Genomic DNA, 14,298 nt, shown 5'->3' with positions numbered 1-14,298 from the left:
TTGACATGCACTTAGCTTGTAAAAAAAGGGCGAACGTGTTCCGCCGACCCGACCAAGGGCGTTTAGTTTACTGCAAGGACGGTTTTGCACGGGGGCGGACACAACTTCATGTGCAAATGTTTCCGGGCGGACAAAACAGTGCATTATGCAGCAGCGTCCGGGCGTACATTATTGAATATGCAATAATGTCCTCCGGATAGTATTGCATAGAGGACATTATTGCATGCGACACACGGGCGTCAGGAGTTCCGTTGGATGGTTCAATAGTGTGTAAAACTACAAGAGGGCGCTAGATAGGCAATAGACGCAGGCCCTTTTCAAAACCACGGCTTCGACTCCGAATTCGGCTCAGGTTAGAATTGATGAAAAGTCGTTGTAAGCGCTGCCTGTTACCACAAACACACCCATTCCCGTAATTACAAGCTTAACCATTACTGACTTGATTTCAATACTACGCTCAGGCTAGCTTGGCCCCAAGCTTGAGCGGAGGATGGAGCCTGAAGCCGAAAAGGGCCTAAAAGCCACGATCTCAGACTTGAAGTTTTTTTAGTCTATCGCGTAACAGTCACGTGATATCAGTCACGAGAGTTTCAGTCATGTGATTGTCAAACCGCAGTTATTTTCCTGAACCCATGTAGTTGAAGAACCTACCAAACAAGGAATGCTACGGATGCCTATTAGATTAAACAAGAAATATGTTTTCAATATGTTTATTGCAGATTCCTGATTGATAATCCGTTATTACGTATTCAGAACTCATTGGTATGTATTTGCATTATGTTTGTGTACTTGTAATCATAATAAAGATCTGTTATAACGAAGTGTGAATATTTCATAACGGATGAAACATTTCTAACTTGGTGATGATCGGATTCCGTCCAAAACATTTCAAGCAAGCTTACATGAATCATCAGCAGAAACCTCCTCTGGAGTATACTCGCACATAACAACATGCATAAGTTTGATAAATCTCTATTTAATTTATTCATGCAGTAGTATTATTTTTTATTTGAATGTAAAAGGGTAACTACAGAAGGTTATTCCAGCGAGAACAAAATTAACGTCTGTTTTTTGTTGTTTGGTTATCAGCATCTACCTCTATATGGGGGTTATCACGCAAGGACCAGCTATAAACACGTCACTGATTTTTCACCTTCTACTGAGTGGATTCTAGGCTTTTCGTGACTTTGTTTTTTAATAACAAAGCAAAAAACAAATTGACAAAGCACATGACCGACTTGATTGAAGCGTACTCCTACGCCACTCTTGTCATACTTTGAGAACATCGAGTTGTAACTTTATCTATCGTTCGGGTGTGTCGTTATTTCACGTCTTTATAACGTCGGGCAATAGACTCATTAGTGCTTGAAAGTCGCCAAATACTGTTTTACATCGACAGTTACTAATTAGGTTATTAGGACAGTATTGCACTCTTTTTCTTGGGTAAGTTATTTATTAATTCAATATAAACCACAACACAAGGGATTTATTAATTCATTAGAATTAGTTAGATAATTAATAGATTGATGAGTAGGGCTAGGCATGCCCGGGGAGGAAGTATTGAAGTGTGTTTACTGCTAGCCTTTTGTTCGTGTTTTTTTACACTGCTAAAAATAACAAATCAAACAGGAAACATTCCGCATCATGCGACCACCTTTTCATTCATTAAAAAAACAAAAAATATAGATTACTCAACAATCAAATTCAAATGAAGTAAAAATTAGGGAAGGGGTAGTGGCAGGATAAAGCAATACTTTGTTTCCGGATGAATTAAATTAAATTCAGTTCAATAAGAATTTAGTTCATATTATCATAAATTTAGTTCATATAGACAATGACATCCGGTTTCCAACTCAATCAATGACAGTAATACAATTTGTATATAAAGGACAATTTTAAACAGTTTTAAAAAGCTTATATTTTTGTAAATTTTACTTGAATTGAAGGGCAAATTAAATATTTTATTTTAAAACAGATTTGCAGGATGCGTTTTTCAGTACTTCTTGTGGCATGTCTTGTTGCCTTCTGCAAGGGTGCTGTCTTTCGAGCCACACCCAAAGGCAAGGAACCATTCATGACCGAAATGAGACATGTTAACTCTATCAAGACCACCTGGAAGGTATCAAACTTGTTTTTATGAATAATTTACTTGTTAGGTATTAAATGCATAATTCTTAATAAATAAGCACTTGACACATTTGATAATTTGTCCAAAGACCACTATGCTCACTTGTGGAATGTCAGACAACTCATCCGTTGGACAACTCGTCCGTTCGGACAACTCGACGGTTCAGACAACTCGACGGTTCAGACAACTCGACTTTGAGACAACTCGACGGATGGCCAAGACACAAGACAAGTCGACAGTTGAGCGGCCGACCTCCGTTACTGTCATGTTTACACGAACTTTCCTGTATAATTCCTGCGATTCTATAATATTGATCATTATTGTTTACCAATTATTATTTATCACAATAAGTGTGATGTTCCAGTGAAGCCATACTTGCAGAAACATCTGTTACTTTTATTTACTTTATTGCAACAACAATAACAACTCGAAATGGTAAAAAATAATAATAAAAAAAATCAATTATCCATTTGCCCGGATATAAACCCACCCACCATAATATACCCCCTCCCCCCGGTGAATGCCCTTGCATCATTGCCAAGTCGCTAGTCAGTACATCCCCACCCCCAGGCCGCTATTTACCCCTCCCGCCCCGCGCTGAGCCCCGTCACGGCCATCCGTCGACTTGTCTTGACCCCAAGTCGAGTTGTCTGACGGTTGAATAAATCATCCGTCGAGTTGTCTGAACCGTCGAGTTGTCCGAACGGACGAGTTGTCTGGTCTCCACTTGGTGTATCCCAACGTGTACATAAAAATAACAAACCTGGGAAAACTTGGGCTCAATTGGTCGTCAAAGTTGCAAGAGCAAAATGACTGGAAAAAACACTCTTGCTGCATAACTTTGTGTACTTTCAGATGCAAGAAGGGCCTTTATTATTTGAGTGAGAAATGACCTCGAGCAATGAAGAGCTGTTGATAGTATAAAACTTTGTGAGAAACGGCACCCCCTGAAGTAACATAGTTTTTTAGAAAGAGGTCATTTCTCACTCAAAAAAAAAAAATAGCATAAAAGTTTGTTAAACTTGGTAACAAGTCGTTACCAAGTTTAACAAACTTTTATGCTATTCTATTTTGAATAATTACCAATAGTGCCCAGTGCCTTTTAGCATGTTAAGAGTAATGTACATGTACCTACCCTCCATTTCTCTTTAACTTCAACTATTTCAATTTTCCTCAGAGTTGATTTTTAGTGAGTTTCACAATCTCTCTTTGTTAGCCTACATTAGGCCTGTCAGGATTTCGTCCAAGACTTTTACTGATTTGTAGATTTTGTCGTCGCCCTGCCTCTGTCTTTCTTAATATTCTCTTTGGAGAGCAGAAGTTATTAAACAGCCACAGATACATGTGTGGCAGCCCCTTTGTATTTTATTATATATTCCTACAATAATAATACTTTAATAGATGTTCGATTTGCATCAGGATAAAGAAAAATGCTTTTTGGTTTTTACCCATATACACTGATGTGTGTTAGCACTGTATACTCAGTACCTACCTGAGTCCTGTGAAAAAAATACTAATACTGATAAGGAGAAAAACAACTTACTTGCCAGCATCCGTCAAGTTTTGAATTCAATTGAAATCTCCCTTTTTGCCAAGGTCCAGACCTGTTTCCTTTCATTGTACAACTGAGGATGACAATAGAGCTTGATAGGTTGCCACCATTGTTTATCTTTTAGTATTGTACTTTGCTTTTAAGGGAAGGAAGTCCAATGGTCCGAACCTCACGGTATACCATGGCCAGTTTATTGACCGTGGGTTACGGCTAAAGTTCATGCTTGTTTAAAATCACCTGGAAATAGAATTTTTACTTTTTCAAACAGAAGAGTATATAATATGTTTAGCCACAATAAAAACATTTTTTTAGTAATTGTTTGTCCTGATTAATATGTTTAAAAAATAGTTAAAGTTGTTTGGGGGGTCGACTCCGCTTACCCCTTTTGTGACGTCAATCGAGGCAGACTTTGCCTTGATGCGTAGAGTAAACACACGTGCAAAGTACTCATATGCAAATCCAAGACATGACATTGAGTTTGTACGTTTCAAAAAAGTTTTCTTGCATTTTTCCGGCAATGCCGACCAAGTGTATTGTTGCTGGATGCAGCAAAACAACTAAAGATGGGGTCAGTCTGCATGGCTGGTCAGACTCACAAGAGAAATAGTGCCTAGTGGTCCGGTCCGACGTCTTTTTCAGCACTGTGCAGCATTTTCTCTTCAAATATCGGGCCTCGATTGACGTCACGAAAAGCGCCCTCTCGGGTCGGGGCTTATTCTTAAATTTGTAAATAAGATAACTAATTTTTTAGAACCTTAGTTAACTGTTTATTCACATTCCACTCATCAAAACACATATTAGTGACAAAAGCTTTATTTGGACAAAATACCACTTCCAGGTGACTTCAAATACAAAATTTAAAAAACTACATGTAACCCACAGCTGTATTTTGTTTGGTTATTTGTTGCCTTTACTTTGGTTAGTCAGGGTTTCAATGTGACAATGATAAAAAACAATTTATTCCCCAAAACAAGCTCATCCGCCAGTTCCAAAAAACAGTAAATAAATGTACCTTGCATTACATGAAACACCCATTAAAAGCAGCCCGAGTCAGTAGAAATTAGCAGTTTTCAACAGAATCTTTCTTATCTGATCAAAAGTTAATGAGACGTAAACATCTACCTATATAGGGTTTTGTGTTTGTGAGTATATTGACACAACAGATTCTCACAGATTCTCTATAATAAAATGAAGTAAATTGAGAAGCGGTATTGAACCCCTTTACATAAGAGCAATTTAGCAAGGGTCCCTTGCTAAATTGTAGCATGGTTGTGAAATTTAACAAAATATACCTCGTGTGAAAGGACAATAATTTGATTCTACTGTCCAAGTTCTCTTGCAAAATCTTGTCAGACATTGCTACTTTTTTACAACCACGTTAAAATTAAGCAAGGGACCCCAGTTAAATTGCTCTTGTGTGAATAGCACTTTAAACGCTAACATACATTGTAAAAGTAACTTTGAATAATGAAAAGCAACCAACTTGAGAAATCAAAAAAGAAACAATCAAAATTTCTCTGCTGCTCTTCCGTAAATCAGTTTGACACCAGTAGTAGGCTTGTGGGTCAGAATCACTGGCCTTGGGGAAGTGGGTTCCAGGGTGAATGTTTGTTCATAAATACAAGACAGTTATCCATTCTAAGACAGTTTATCCATTCTGATTGGTCGATAGGGCAGCACGAGGGGTTGTTTGAACGGATGGGCGTGACACGCGAGCTTGCACCTGTTCTTATAAGACAGTTTCTTCACTCCTATTGGTCGAGAGCAACGGCTGAAACAGTTGTGCGAAATCAGGCGATACGCGCAATGCGCACAGCATTCCCTTATAAGGAGTTGTTTACCCGAGGGTGGCGGAGGGCTTTACCATTTTATAGCTGGAGGGGTGTTGTGTTGAAAGAAATCATTTAACAATTATAATTTTTGCATTTATTTTACTTTTTGGCCAAAAAGTGATGATGTTTTTGACCGAAAAGGTATTTATGAAAATAGGTGTTTTTTCAAAATGTGTTAAATCGGTTTTCAACTAGTGGTTTAAACCCGCCGACTTCGTCTCGGTAAAATGATCAAGAACCAGGCCTCGTTGGGATTAAACCACTAGTTGATAACCTCTTCACCACACATTGATTCCCTTATTATTACCACTACTTGTACTTTACCATTTACTGATAAGAGTCACAGTAAAACCAATGAGTACAGTTCAACGATTTTGTTTCATAAAAAGTTCAGTAATGGGGTTCGGACACAACTTTGGAAACCTGAGGAGAGGACTAAGAGGTTTGAAAACATATTCACGCCCACTGTTGTTCCATCGGTTGTTTTCGCTCCATTAGTTCAAAAGCGCGATGGCTACCTTTAAACACTATCGAGCCATTCGTGCGAATTAATGGAGTGCTGAAACCAACAATAAACGTCAGCATGACGTCACAGATGGAGGTTAGCAATAGATAACGCCCTCGGTGTACGCGCCATTCTTGGGATACTAATGGCCCTGATCGGGCTTTGCCCTCGGACCATTCCGACCCACAATTGGCGTGCACCTCAGGCATTATCCTATAATACCCAGTTATACTAACATCACTCTACTCTATTCCGCTTTGTGCCTTTTAGGCTGGCTCCAACTTTGCAGGCTACTCCAGGGAGGATGTCGCAGGACTTATGGGAGTGCTCACCCCGACGCCAGAGAAGTTCAAGCTACCCGTGAAGAAGCCGCAACAATTCGGAGTGCCACACTTTCCCGATGAGTTTGACTCTCGAGACAAGTGGAGTAGTTGCCCAAGTATTAAGGAGATTCGTGATCAGGGGTCTTGTGGATCATGCTGGGTGAGACAAAAACTGTTCCTGTGGTTTAACAATAATAGTAATAATAATTGTGGCTTCTTATAAAGCGCACATGTCCGTCACCCAGTGACGCTCCTGGCGCTGTAACATACAGTATTTCCTGCCAGATTGTGGGAATACGTTTTGAGACCTAATTCTGATAGCACCATGTAATGCTTTACAAGATGCTGTGGCGCAATTTGCTGCCGATCGGACCAGGAACACCGGGGCGAACCCCTTCTCTTTTCGATAAGTGCACTGGGTTCTTTTACATGCGTTACATAACACATGGGACCAACGGCTTAACTTCTCATCCGAAGGACGAAGCAATGGTTATGTGTCTTGCTTAAGGACACAAGTGTCATGGCTGGGGATTTGAACCCACACTCTGCTGATCAGAAACACCAGAGTTTGAATGCGATGCTCTTAACCGCTCGTCCACGACACTTCCATGAAGTTTAGACTAGATTAGGTGAGATTTGGTTTATTGCCTTGGGTCTCATGATTACAAATACAGAGAAATATGAAAAAATTGACATAGTTCAACGAAAACTCTGCCACATACTACAGGCCTTGAAAGTTCCAGTGGTGTGTGATCTAAAAATAGTTGCCCTGCAAGCCTGTTCAGGGATTCCCCTTTGCACTACATGTAAGTTGTATTTCGGTGTTTGTGCAATAAAGGTGATAAACTAAATCGCCTTGCAACAAAAAAATGAGCTGGGTTTTGGTTGTTTCCTTTTAGCACAATCCTATAGAATCTTTTATTTCTAATACCTGCGTTATGTTTATACACGTGTATGCAGGCATTTGGTGCAGTTGAAGCCATGACAGATCGGATCTGCATCTTCCATGGGGTTCAATTCCACTTGTCGGCAGAGGACTTGGCAACTTGTTGTAAAGACTGTGGTAATGGGTAAGCATGACTGCCAAATTTCAAAAAGCTCTTAAAGCCATTGGACACTTTCGGTAAAAAAAAAAAAAAAAAGTTCACAGATTTACAAATAATTTACAGGGTTTACAGAAGGTAATGGTGAACGACTTATCTTGATATATTTTTCCATGAAATGCTTTACTTTTTGAGAAAACATTAAAACAATATCAATTCTCGATAGCGAGAATTACGGATTTATTTCAAACACATGTCATGACATGGCGAAACGTGGGGAAACAAGGTTGGGTTTTCCCGTTATTTTCTCCCGACTCCGATGACCGATTGAGCCTAAATTTCCACAGGTTTGTTATTTTATATATATAAGTTGTGGCACATGAAGTGTGAGCCTTGGACAATATTGTTTACCGAAAGTGTCCAATGGCTTTAAGCAGAAAATATTGCTGAACAAATTTCTTTGCTAAGGAAATATTGAGTTGCAGCAATGTAACCGTTTTGGCTTCTAAAGCAAGATTTTTAAGTTTTTGTACTAACAGGCTTTATGAAAATAGGCACAGGTTTTATGAAAAGGATCAATATTGTACGGCGCTGCTTACATTTGAGTTGAGAATTGCCGCTTACAGAAGCAGGGAATTCTGCACAAACTTCAAGCGTATTAATCATGGGTTAGCAGGATTTTTTTTGCTTGTGGGGTCATTCCATGCCAAATCACCCAATGGTTTAAACCCTACCCCTTTCAAATTTGGTCAAATTTGGTTTATGTGGTAATTGTGGCTCAAGAAGCTCAAGTTCCAAATTTCAGCTCCATTCGATAAACGGTTTTGACCTTGTGCGCATGTGCACTCCTCGTTACAAGGCATTCTTTGCTTACACAGCTAGCGCAGAAAGTCAGCGCTTGCACTAAAAAAAAGCTGAGAATGGTGATCCTGAACACTAAATTGGCTAGGCAGAGCCTTACAATTTGGCCAAGCTGTTTTATCCAAGGCGGTTTACCTTCCCTTTAAGATGTTCATTGATAACTTAGAAGCACTTCTCTCTCCACTCAGGTGCAACGGAGGTTTTCCTGGGGCTGCCTGGCAGTACTGGAAAGATACTGGCATAGTGACTGGTGGTCCTTACAACAGCTCCCAAGGATGCCAACCTTACAAAATACCAGCATGCGACCACCACGTCGTCGGTAAACTCACGCCATGCAAAGGGGATGATCCTACACCAAAATGCGCTAAGCAGTGTATTTCGGATTATAAGGTGACATATGAGCAAGACAAATATTTCGGTATGTTGACATAAATTTTTGTTTTTCGATATACTTTATCATAACAATCCACCCAGATGCGTATAACATATATATTGTCAATTCTTCACCATACTTTTCTTCTTAAGTTAAAAAAGTTCTGGGGAAAAAAAGAAACAGTTTTTAGAAAATTTTGGGTTGACTAAACAAAGAGAAATTGACTAAAGCAGGATGTGAACTAGTGATTAAGATTTCTGTGACGCCGCTCAACCAACTAAGCCATCTTGCCTAAATTGTTGCTCTGAATTTCACAATTTTTGTTTCTTCTTTTCTTGAATTACAGGAAGAAGTTCTTACTCTATTCCTCAGAACAATTCTTACATCCAGAGTGAGATAATGACAAGCGGACCAGTAGAGGCAGCCTTCTCTGTCTACTCGGACTTTCCAACTTACAAAACAGGTAAAGTCAGCATCGTAATATTATGGTGGCCCTGAAAGGACACCAAAAAACGCAAAACATGTGCACACAGCTGTGTTTATGGTGTAAACCGAGGACTTCTTTTTGTTCTCCCATTGTTTTGACATTTATTTGGAGTTTTATTTTTCAGACGTTCCCATTGGTTTTGTACATGAAATCGAAACGAGGATGTCCTCGGTGTGACTTTTCCATATCCCCTTTTGTTAAAGTCCTCAGTTTGAATGTGTTGTATGAAGTTCCTGCTCTTTTTGATTCATGCGTGTAAATTGTGGGATATTTTATTTGTGCTTGTTGTATGTAAAGGGGTCAGGTGCCTTCAAGCATTGAGTGCAGTATTCATTGGTTTATTACTATTATTTATATCAATGTTGTTGTCAGTGTCAGTATTATCATAGTCATTGTGACACAACACTTTGCTTAGCAAATAAGATTGATTTGCATTGAAAATTAACCTGAACCCGTTCTTATATTTCTTCCTGTATAATATTTCTTCCTATATAATATTTCTTGACTTCCTATATAGAGTTTCTTCCTATATAATAATTATTCCTATTTAATATTTGTTAATGTCTTATTTGTACATCAACCAGGGGCATGGTTTATAGAGATACTATGTAAATATACACCCTTATTATATCGTATTGCACCCAGTCTGGCTTAGTTTATTTACCATTTAAAACACAACAACTGATATTAAAAGATTAATGTTTTTTTTTACGACAAATGTATATTCTAAGTTTTAGTATTTTGTTTAATGAATCCAACCGTATATGGGTGCAAACAAAATAAAATTAACCTTACTTACCTTTATTGGTGATACAGGGGTTAGAAGGTTAAGAGATTTATTGGTATGAGTAGATTTTAGGCCTAGTTTTATTATTTGGTTTTTACCTTTTGACAAAATAGTTTTGAAAAAAATGTACAACTTTTTAAGCGTTGATCATTCTGAATAACCCCTCTATGACATCCGAACAAAAGATATTGACAAAATAGCGAGACTGCCAACATAGGGCTAGAATCTAGAAAGCTCAGTTGGAGGTTGTTGGTTCGAGTGCCACTCTAGTCAATTTGTCTTTGTTTAACCCCCGAAGCCTTGACACAACTTGGAAATAATGCCCATTCTCTTCTCTAATGAACAAGCTGTGTTTAATTAACGTGAACAGGTGTTTACAAACATGAGACAGGGGATCTTCTCGGTGGCCATGCAGTGAAGATCCTCGGCTGGGGGGTGGAGAGTGGAACAGACTACTGGCTGGTTGCCAACTCATGGAACTCTGACTGGGGAGATAAAGGTAAGAACACAGGCTCCAAAGTTTGTACAACACAATGAACAAACATTCATAACATACCAGCTGATTTTCAAAATTCAAATTTAACCATAGGGCCATTAGTTTGTATTTGTGTAAGAACAACATGTATTGTTGACTAGATGTAATCAGATGTAATATACAGAAAGGTTTGCGGTAACACCATGTAATGACTATCTCTAATGAGTTGGGGTGGTTCTGAAAAGAACCCTAGGTTTTCAACTCGACGTTTCGGTCAGTATACTCTGATCGTCTTCTGGAGAAAGCAGATGTAATATGTTGTACGTGTAGTTATAGTTGCATTGGTTTTGCTCTTTCCAGCGCTTTGATCTTGATGTAAAGGCGCTTTACAAATATTTAGCTGTATGTATGTATGTAACACACATCGGTATAGATGTGTAGGGTATTAAACCAAAATTAATGTGTTTATTGTTGTGTCTTGACAGGTTTCTTCAAGATACTGCGTGGAAGCGACGAGTGTGGCATAGAGTCATCTATCGTTGCAGGCACACCTGGCATGCCGTCATGGCTTTAGATTCAACCTTTGCTCATTATCACTGCACTGCTTACCACACACTTCTGCGCTTACTATGATCTGTTAAGCGGAATTTCATAGAGCTGCTTAAGCACAAAATTTTGCTTATAAAAGCAAAACAATCCTTGCTTCGTAAAATCAGATTACCAGCTAAGACTCCACTCAATTGTTATGCTAAGTAAACAATAGCTAACTACCAGTCACAAGCAATGTATGTGGCATGAAATTTTTGCCAGTAACATGTGTAAAATAAGTAAGCTATTCTCGTGCTTAAGCAAATTTTTTGCTTAAGCAGCTCTATGAAATTGGCCCATGTTAAGCGGAGAATTCTGCGGTAAGCAGAGCAATTAGATTGGGCTCTTGTGTTGTTGTCACATGTTTTATAAAAGCAGGGCTTGAATTTGGCGGGAAAATTCACAAGACTGCGGGGTTTAGTAGCTTAACATTTTTACTGGACCTGCATTTATTTTACATTAAAAAATGAGTTGATCAAGTACTAAAAGAAGATCTATCTCATTTGTCATGCTACTCGATACTGAACTAAAAATACATATCGGGTTTATTTCAACGTTTTTCACAAAGACTTTTTTATTTAATTATTTATTTCCAGGCAAACAGCACATACAAAGAATAGGCAATAAAAATAAGACTACACAGAGAACAAGCCTGCGGATAACCAAATAGCGAAATTAATCACTATCTAAAGGCGATCCAGACAATAAAAATAACAAAGGCACAAAAGGGCACAATGACAAAAACGAGATTAAAGATGCCGCAAAGATGAGATATTACTGTTATTAGTCATTGAGCTTGTCCAGTCATGATTTGACTGGCCCAACGGTAAAAGTTCCGGGCCATGGGCCTGCAGTCCAATGTTAATTTCGAGCCCTGAAAAACCTTGAATATTCATGGAGCGCAGGCTGTGTCCAATTTAGTGGCTTTGGCTGTGACTGTTGCTAAGGGTGTTGCTATGGATTTGCTATGCTGCAACACTTGATGATGCAGCGATCAAGCCGTAGCCATAGCCGCCAATTTGGACACAGCATCTTTCAGCAGTTCAAATGGCTTATGTTTCCAAAGACTGCAATCAAACAATGTATTACACAGTTCTTATACTTGTATAGCATTTAATCTTCCAGTACGCGCTAATCCATCAATCAGATGCTTGGAACTGGAGGTGGTATAAAAACCTATATACTACTTCCTCTGTTTTTATCGCACAGTACGTAATGTGAATGTCAATGCGTCACGCTCCTTATACGGACCTGTCCGTCACTGTAGTGCAAAAATTACATTTCCACCTGTGTGCGCTTCGTCGCAAAATATTGTTCTGAAATTTTAAACTTTGCGCGTTGCATATGAAACTGGAAGATAAATTTGTTATATTACGCGCGCTTGTGATAACTTATAATATCATACCCAAGGGAGTCTCAAAAGGCTCATCATTTTTTCTAAAATGTTTGCGGAGCTATGTTAAAAATTAAAAGACAGTATTTACATTGATATAGATTGCTTCTGAAAGATCAGCAAATATATTGTAGAATAGCGATTACTACGGTATGTTGTTGCAGTGTATAGACGATGTGACCTATGTTTACATTCAAACCGCCCTCTGTTGACAAAATACTATATACGTCTTGTTTCGCCGGGCACTGAGTTGCGTAGTCACAGTAAGATTGCGTACACTTTCTAGCTGGCTGACAAAACACAAAGGTTTTGCCTGGCGGTATGCGCGGGAATCATGTTATGGTTTTCGTGTGACGTCAGAGGTCGCATCGTCTATACTTAAAAAAAGTAACAAAATGTTCGTTTAACCATGGTTTAACTGTTTCTAAGGCTGAATATGCAATCAACTCTTGTGCATGACCTCAAGCTGAAAAAGAATCCAGAGATATATTAAATACAGTGAACACTATTGGTAATTGTCAAAGACCAGTCTTCTCACTTGGTGTATCTCAACATATGCATAAAATAACAAACCTGTGAAGTTTGAGCTCAATTTGATGTCGAAGTTGCGAGATAATAATTTTAAAAAAATCACCCTTGTCACACGAAGTTGTGTTCGTTTAGATGGTTGAACTTGTCAATACACAATGAATATAGTGAGTATTAAGCTACATGGGCAAACACACATAAATAATGGCTGAATAAAACCTGATTCGCCGTGTTGAAATTGTAAAACAGCCTTTTACGTTGATGTAATAATTTAACCAACAATGCTCTTTTCATAGGAAGTCAAAAAATAACAAGTTTTGTACCTTTACTTTTTGAAATAATAAGCACTTTGTACTATTGTGAATTACTGCAGACTTGAACTGCACTTTCCTTCGTTTTATATTAAAATTTCATAATAATTTAGCTTGCAATAAATATACCGCATATGCATATATATGCATGCAGTTAAAACATACTTTTCTCTTTCAGTTGTGTTAATGGTTTTTGTTTTGTGTGATGTTTTAAAAATTCCAACAAAAAACTGTTCTACCAACATGGTCAAAATTAAAGGTATGGTGCTGTTTGGTTTTGTCAATGTAATTCTAATTTAAATTATAGTCAAATTATAAAGAAAGAAAGTCGTTTTTAAAGTTTTAGTTTCTACTTGTTTAGAAAGCAAAAAAAAATCATGGTGTGTCTCCATCGACAATGTCGACAATGACAACTCCATGCACATTTAGCGCAGTGACGTGATAATTGTTTTAATGTTTTATCAAGAGGTAAAGCATTTCATGGAATAATATTTCAAGAGAAGTCTTTCACCATTACCTTCTGTAAACCCTGTAAGTTATTTGTAAATCTGTGAACTTTTATTTTTTTGTTCTGTTTCAAAAAGTGGATAACATTTTCAAAGAAGTCTTATATTAATTTCTAAATCCAGTAGACGCTCAGAGCATACTGATCGAAACGTTGAGTTGAAACCAATAGTTCTTTTCAAAACCACCCCAACTCATTCAGAGATTTTCATTACATGGTGTTACAATTCAAACCTCTCTGTATTGATTTCTAATCAACGAGGGCATTTCATACGAAATCTTAATTCGCAGGATGCTTACTTCCAACTACCATTAAAGCCATGAGACACTTTCAGTAAACAGTATTGTCCAAGGCCCACACTTCGTGTATCACAACTGATATAAAAAATAACAAACCTGTGAAAATTTAGGCTCAATCCGTCATCGGAGTCGGGAGAAAATAACGGGGAAACCCACTCTTGTTTCCGCGCGTTTCGCCGTGTCATGACATGTGTTTAAAATAAATCCGTAATTCTCGCTATATCGAGAATTGATATTGTTTTAATGTTTTCTCAAAAAGTAAAGCATTTCATGGAATAATAATTCAAGAGAAGTCTTTCACCATTACC

At 38.2% G+C, this 14,298-nt stretch overlaps 1 protein-coding gene across 1 annotated transcript; it reads left to right on the top strand.

The window, feature by feature from the left end:
• Nucleotides 1-1,206: 1,206 nt before the first annotated feature.
• Nucleotides 1,207-13,350, top strand: LOC139949766 (cathepsin B-like). The gene is made up of 8 exons (XM_071948301.1): nt 1,207-1,443; nt 1,976-2,119; nt 6,288-6,500; nt 7,301-7,410; nt 8,433-8,662; nt 8,964-9,080; nt 10,262-10,390; nt 10,852-13,350. Exons 2-8 carry the CDS (start codon nt 1,985-1,987, stop codon nt 10,938-10,940), a joined length of 1,023 nt encoding a protein of 340 aa, XP_071804402.1. The 5' UTR covers nt 1,207-1,443; nt 1,976-1,984; the 3' UTR covers nt 10,941-13,350.
• The last annotated feature ends 948 nt before the right edge of the window (nt 13,351-14,298 follow it).

Source organism: Asterias amurensis, chromosome 17 (assembly GCF_032118995.1).
Source record: "Asterias amurensis chromosome 17, ASM3211899v1".
In the NCBI taxonomy this organism is placed as follows: Eukaryota; Metazoa; Echinodermata; class Asteroidea; order Forcipulatida; family Asteriidae; genus Asterias; species Asterias amurensis.
This window is presented reverse-complemented; position numbering and strand designations above follow the sequence as displayed.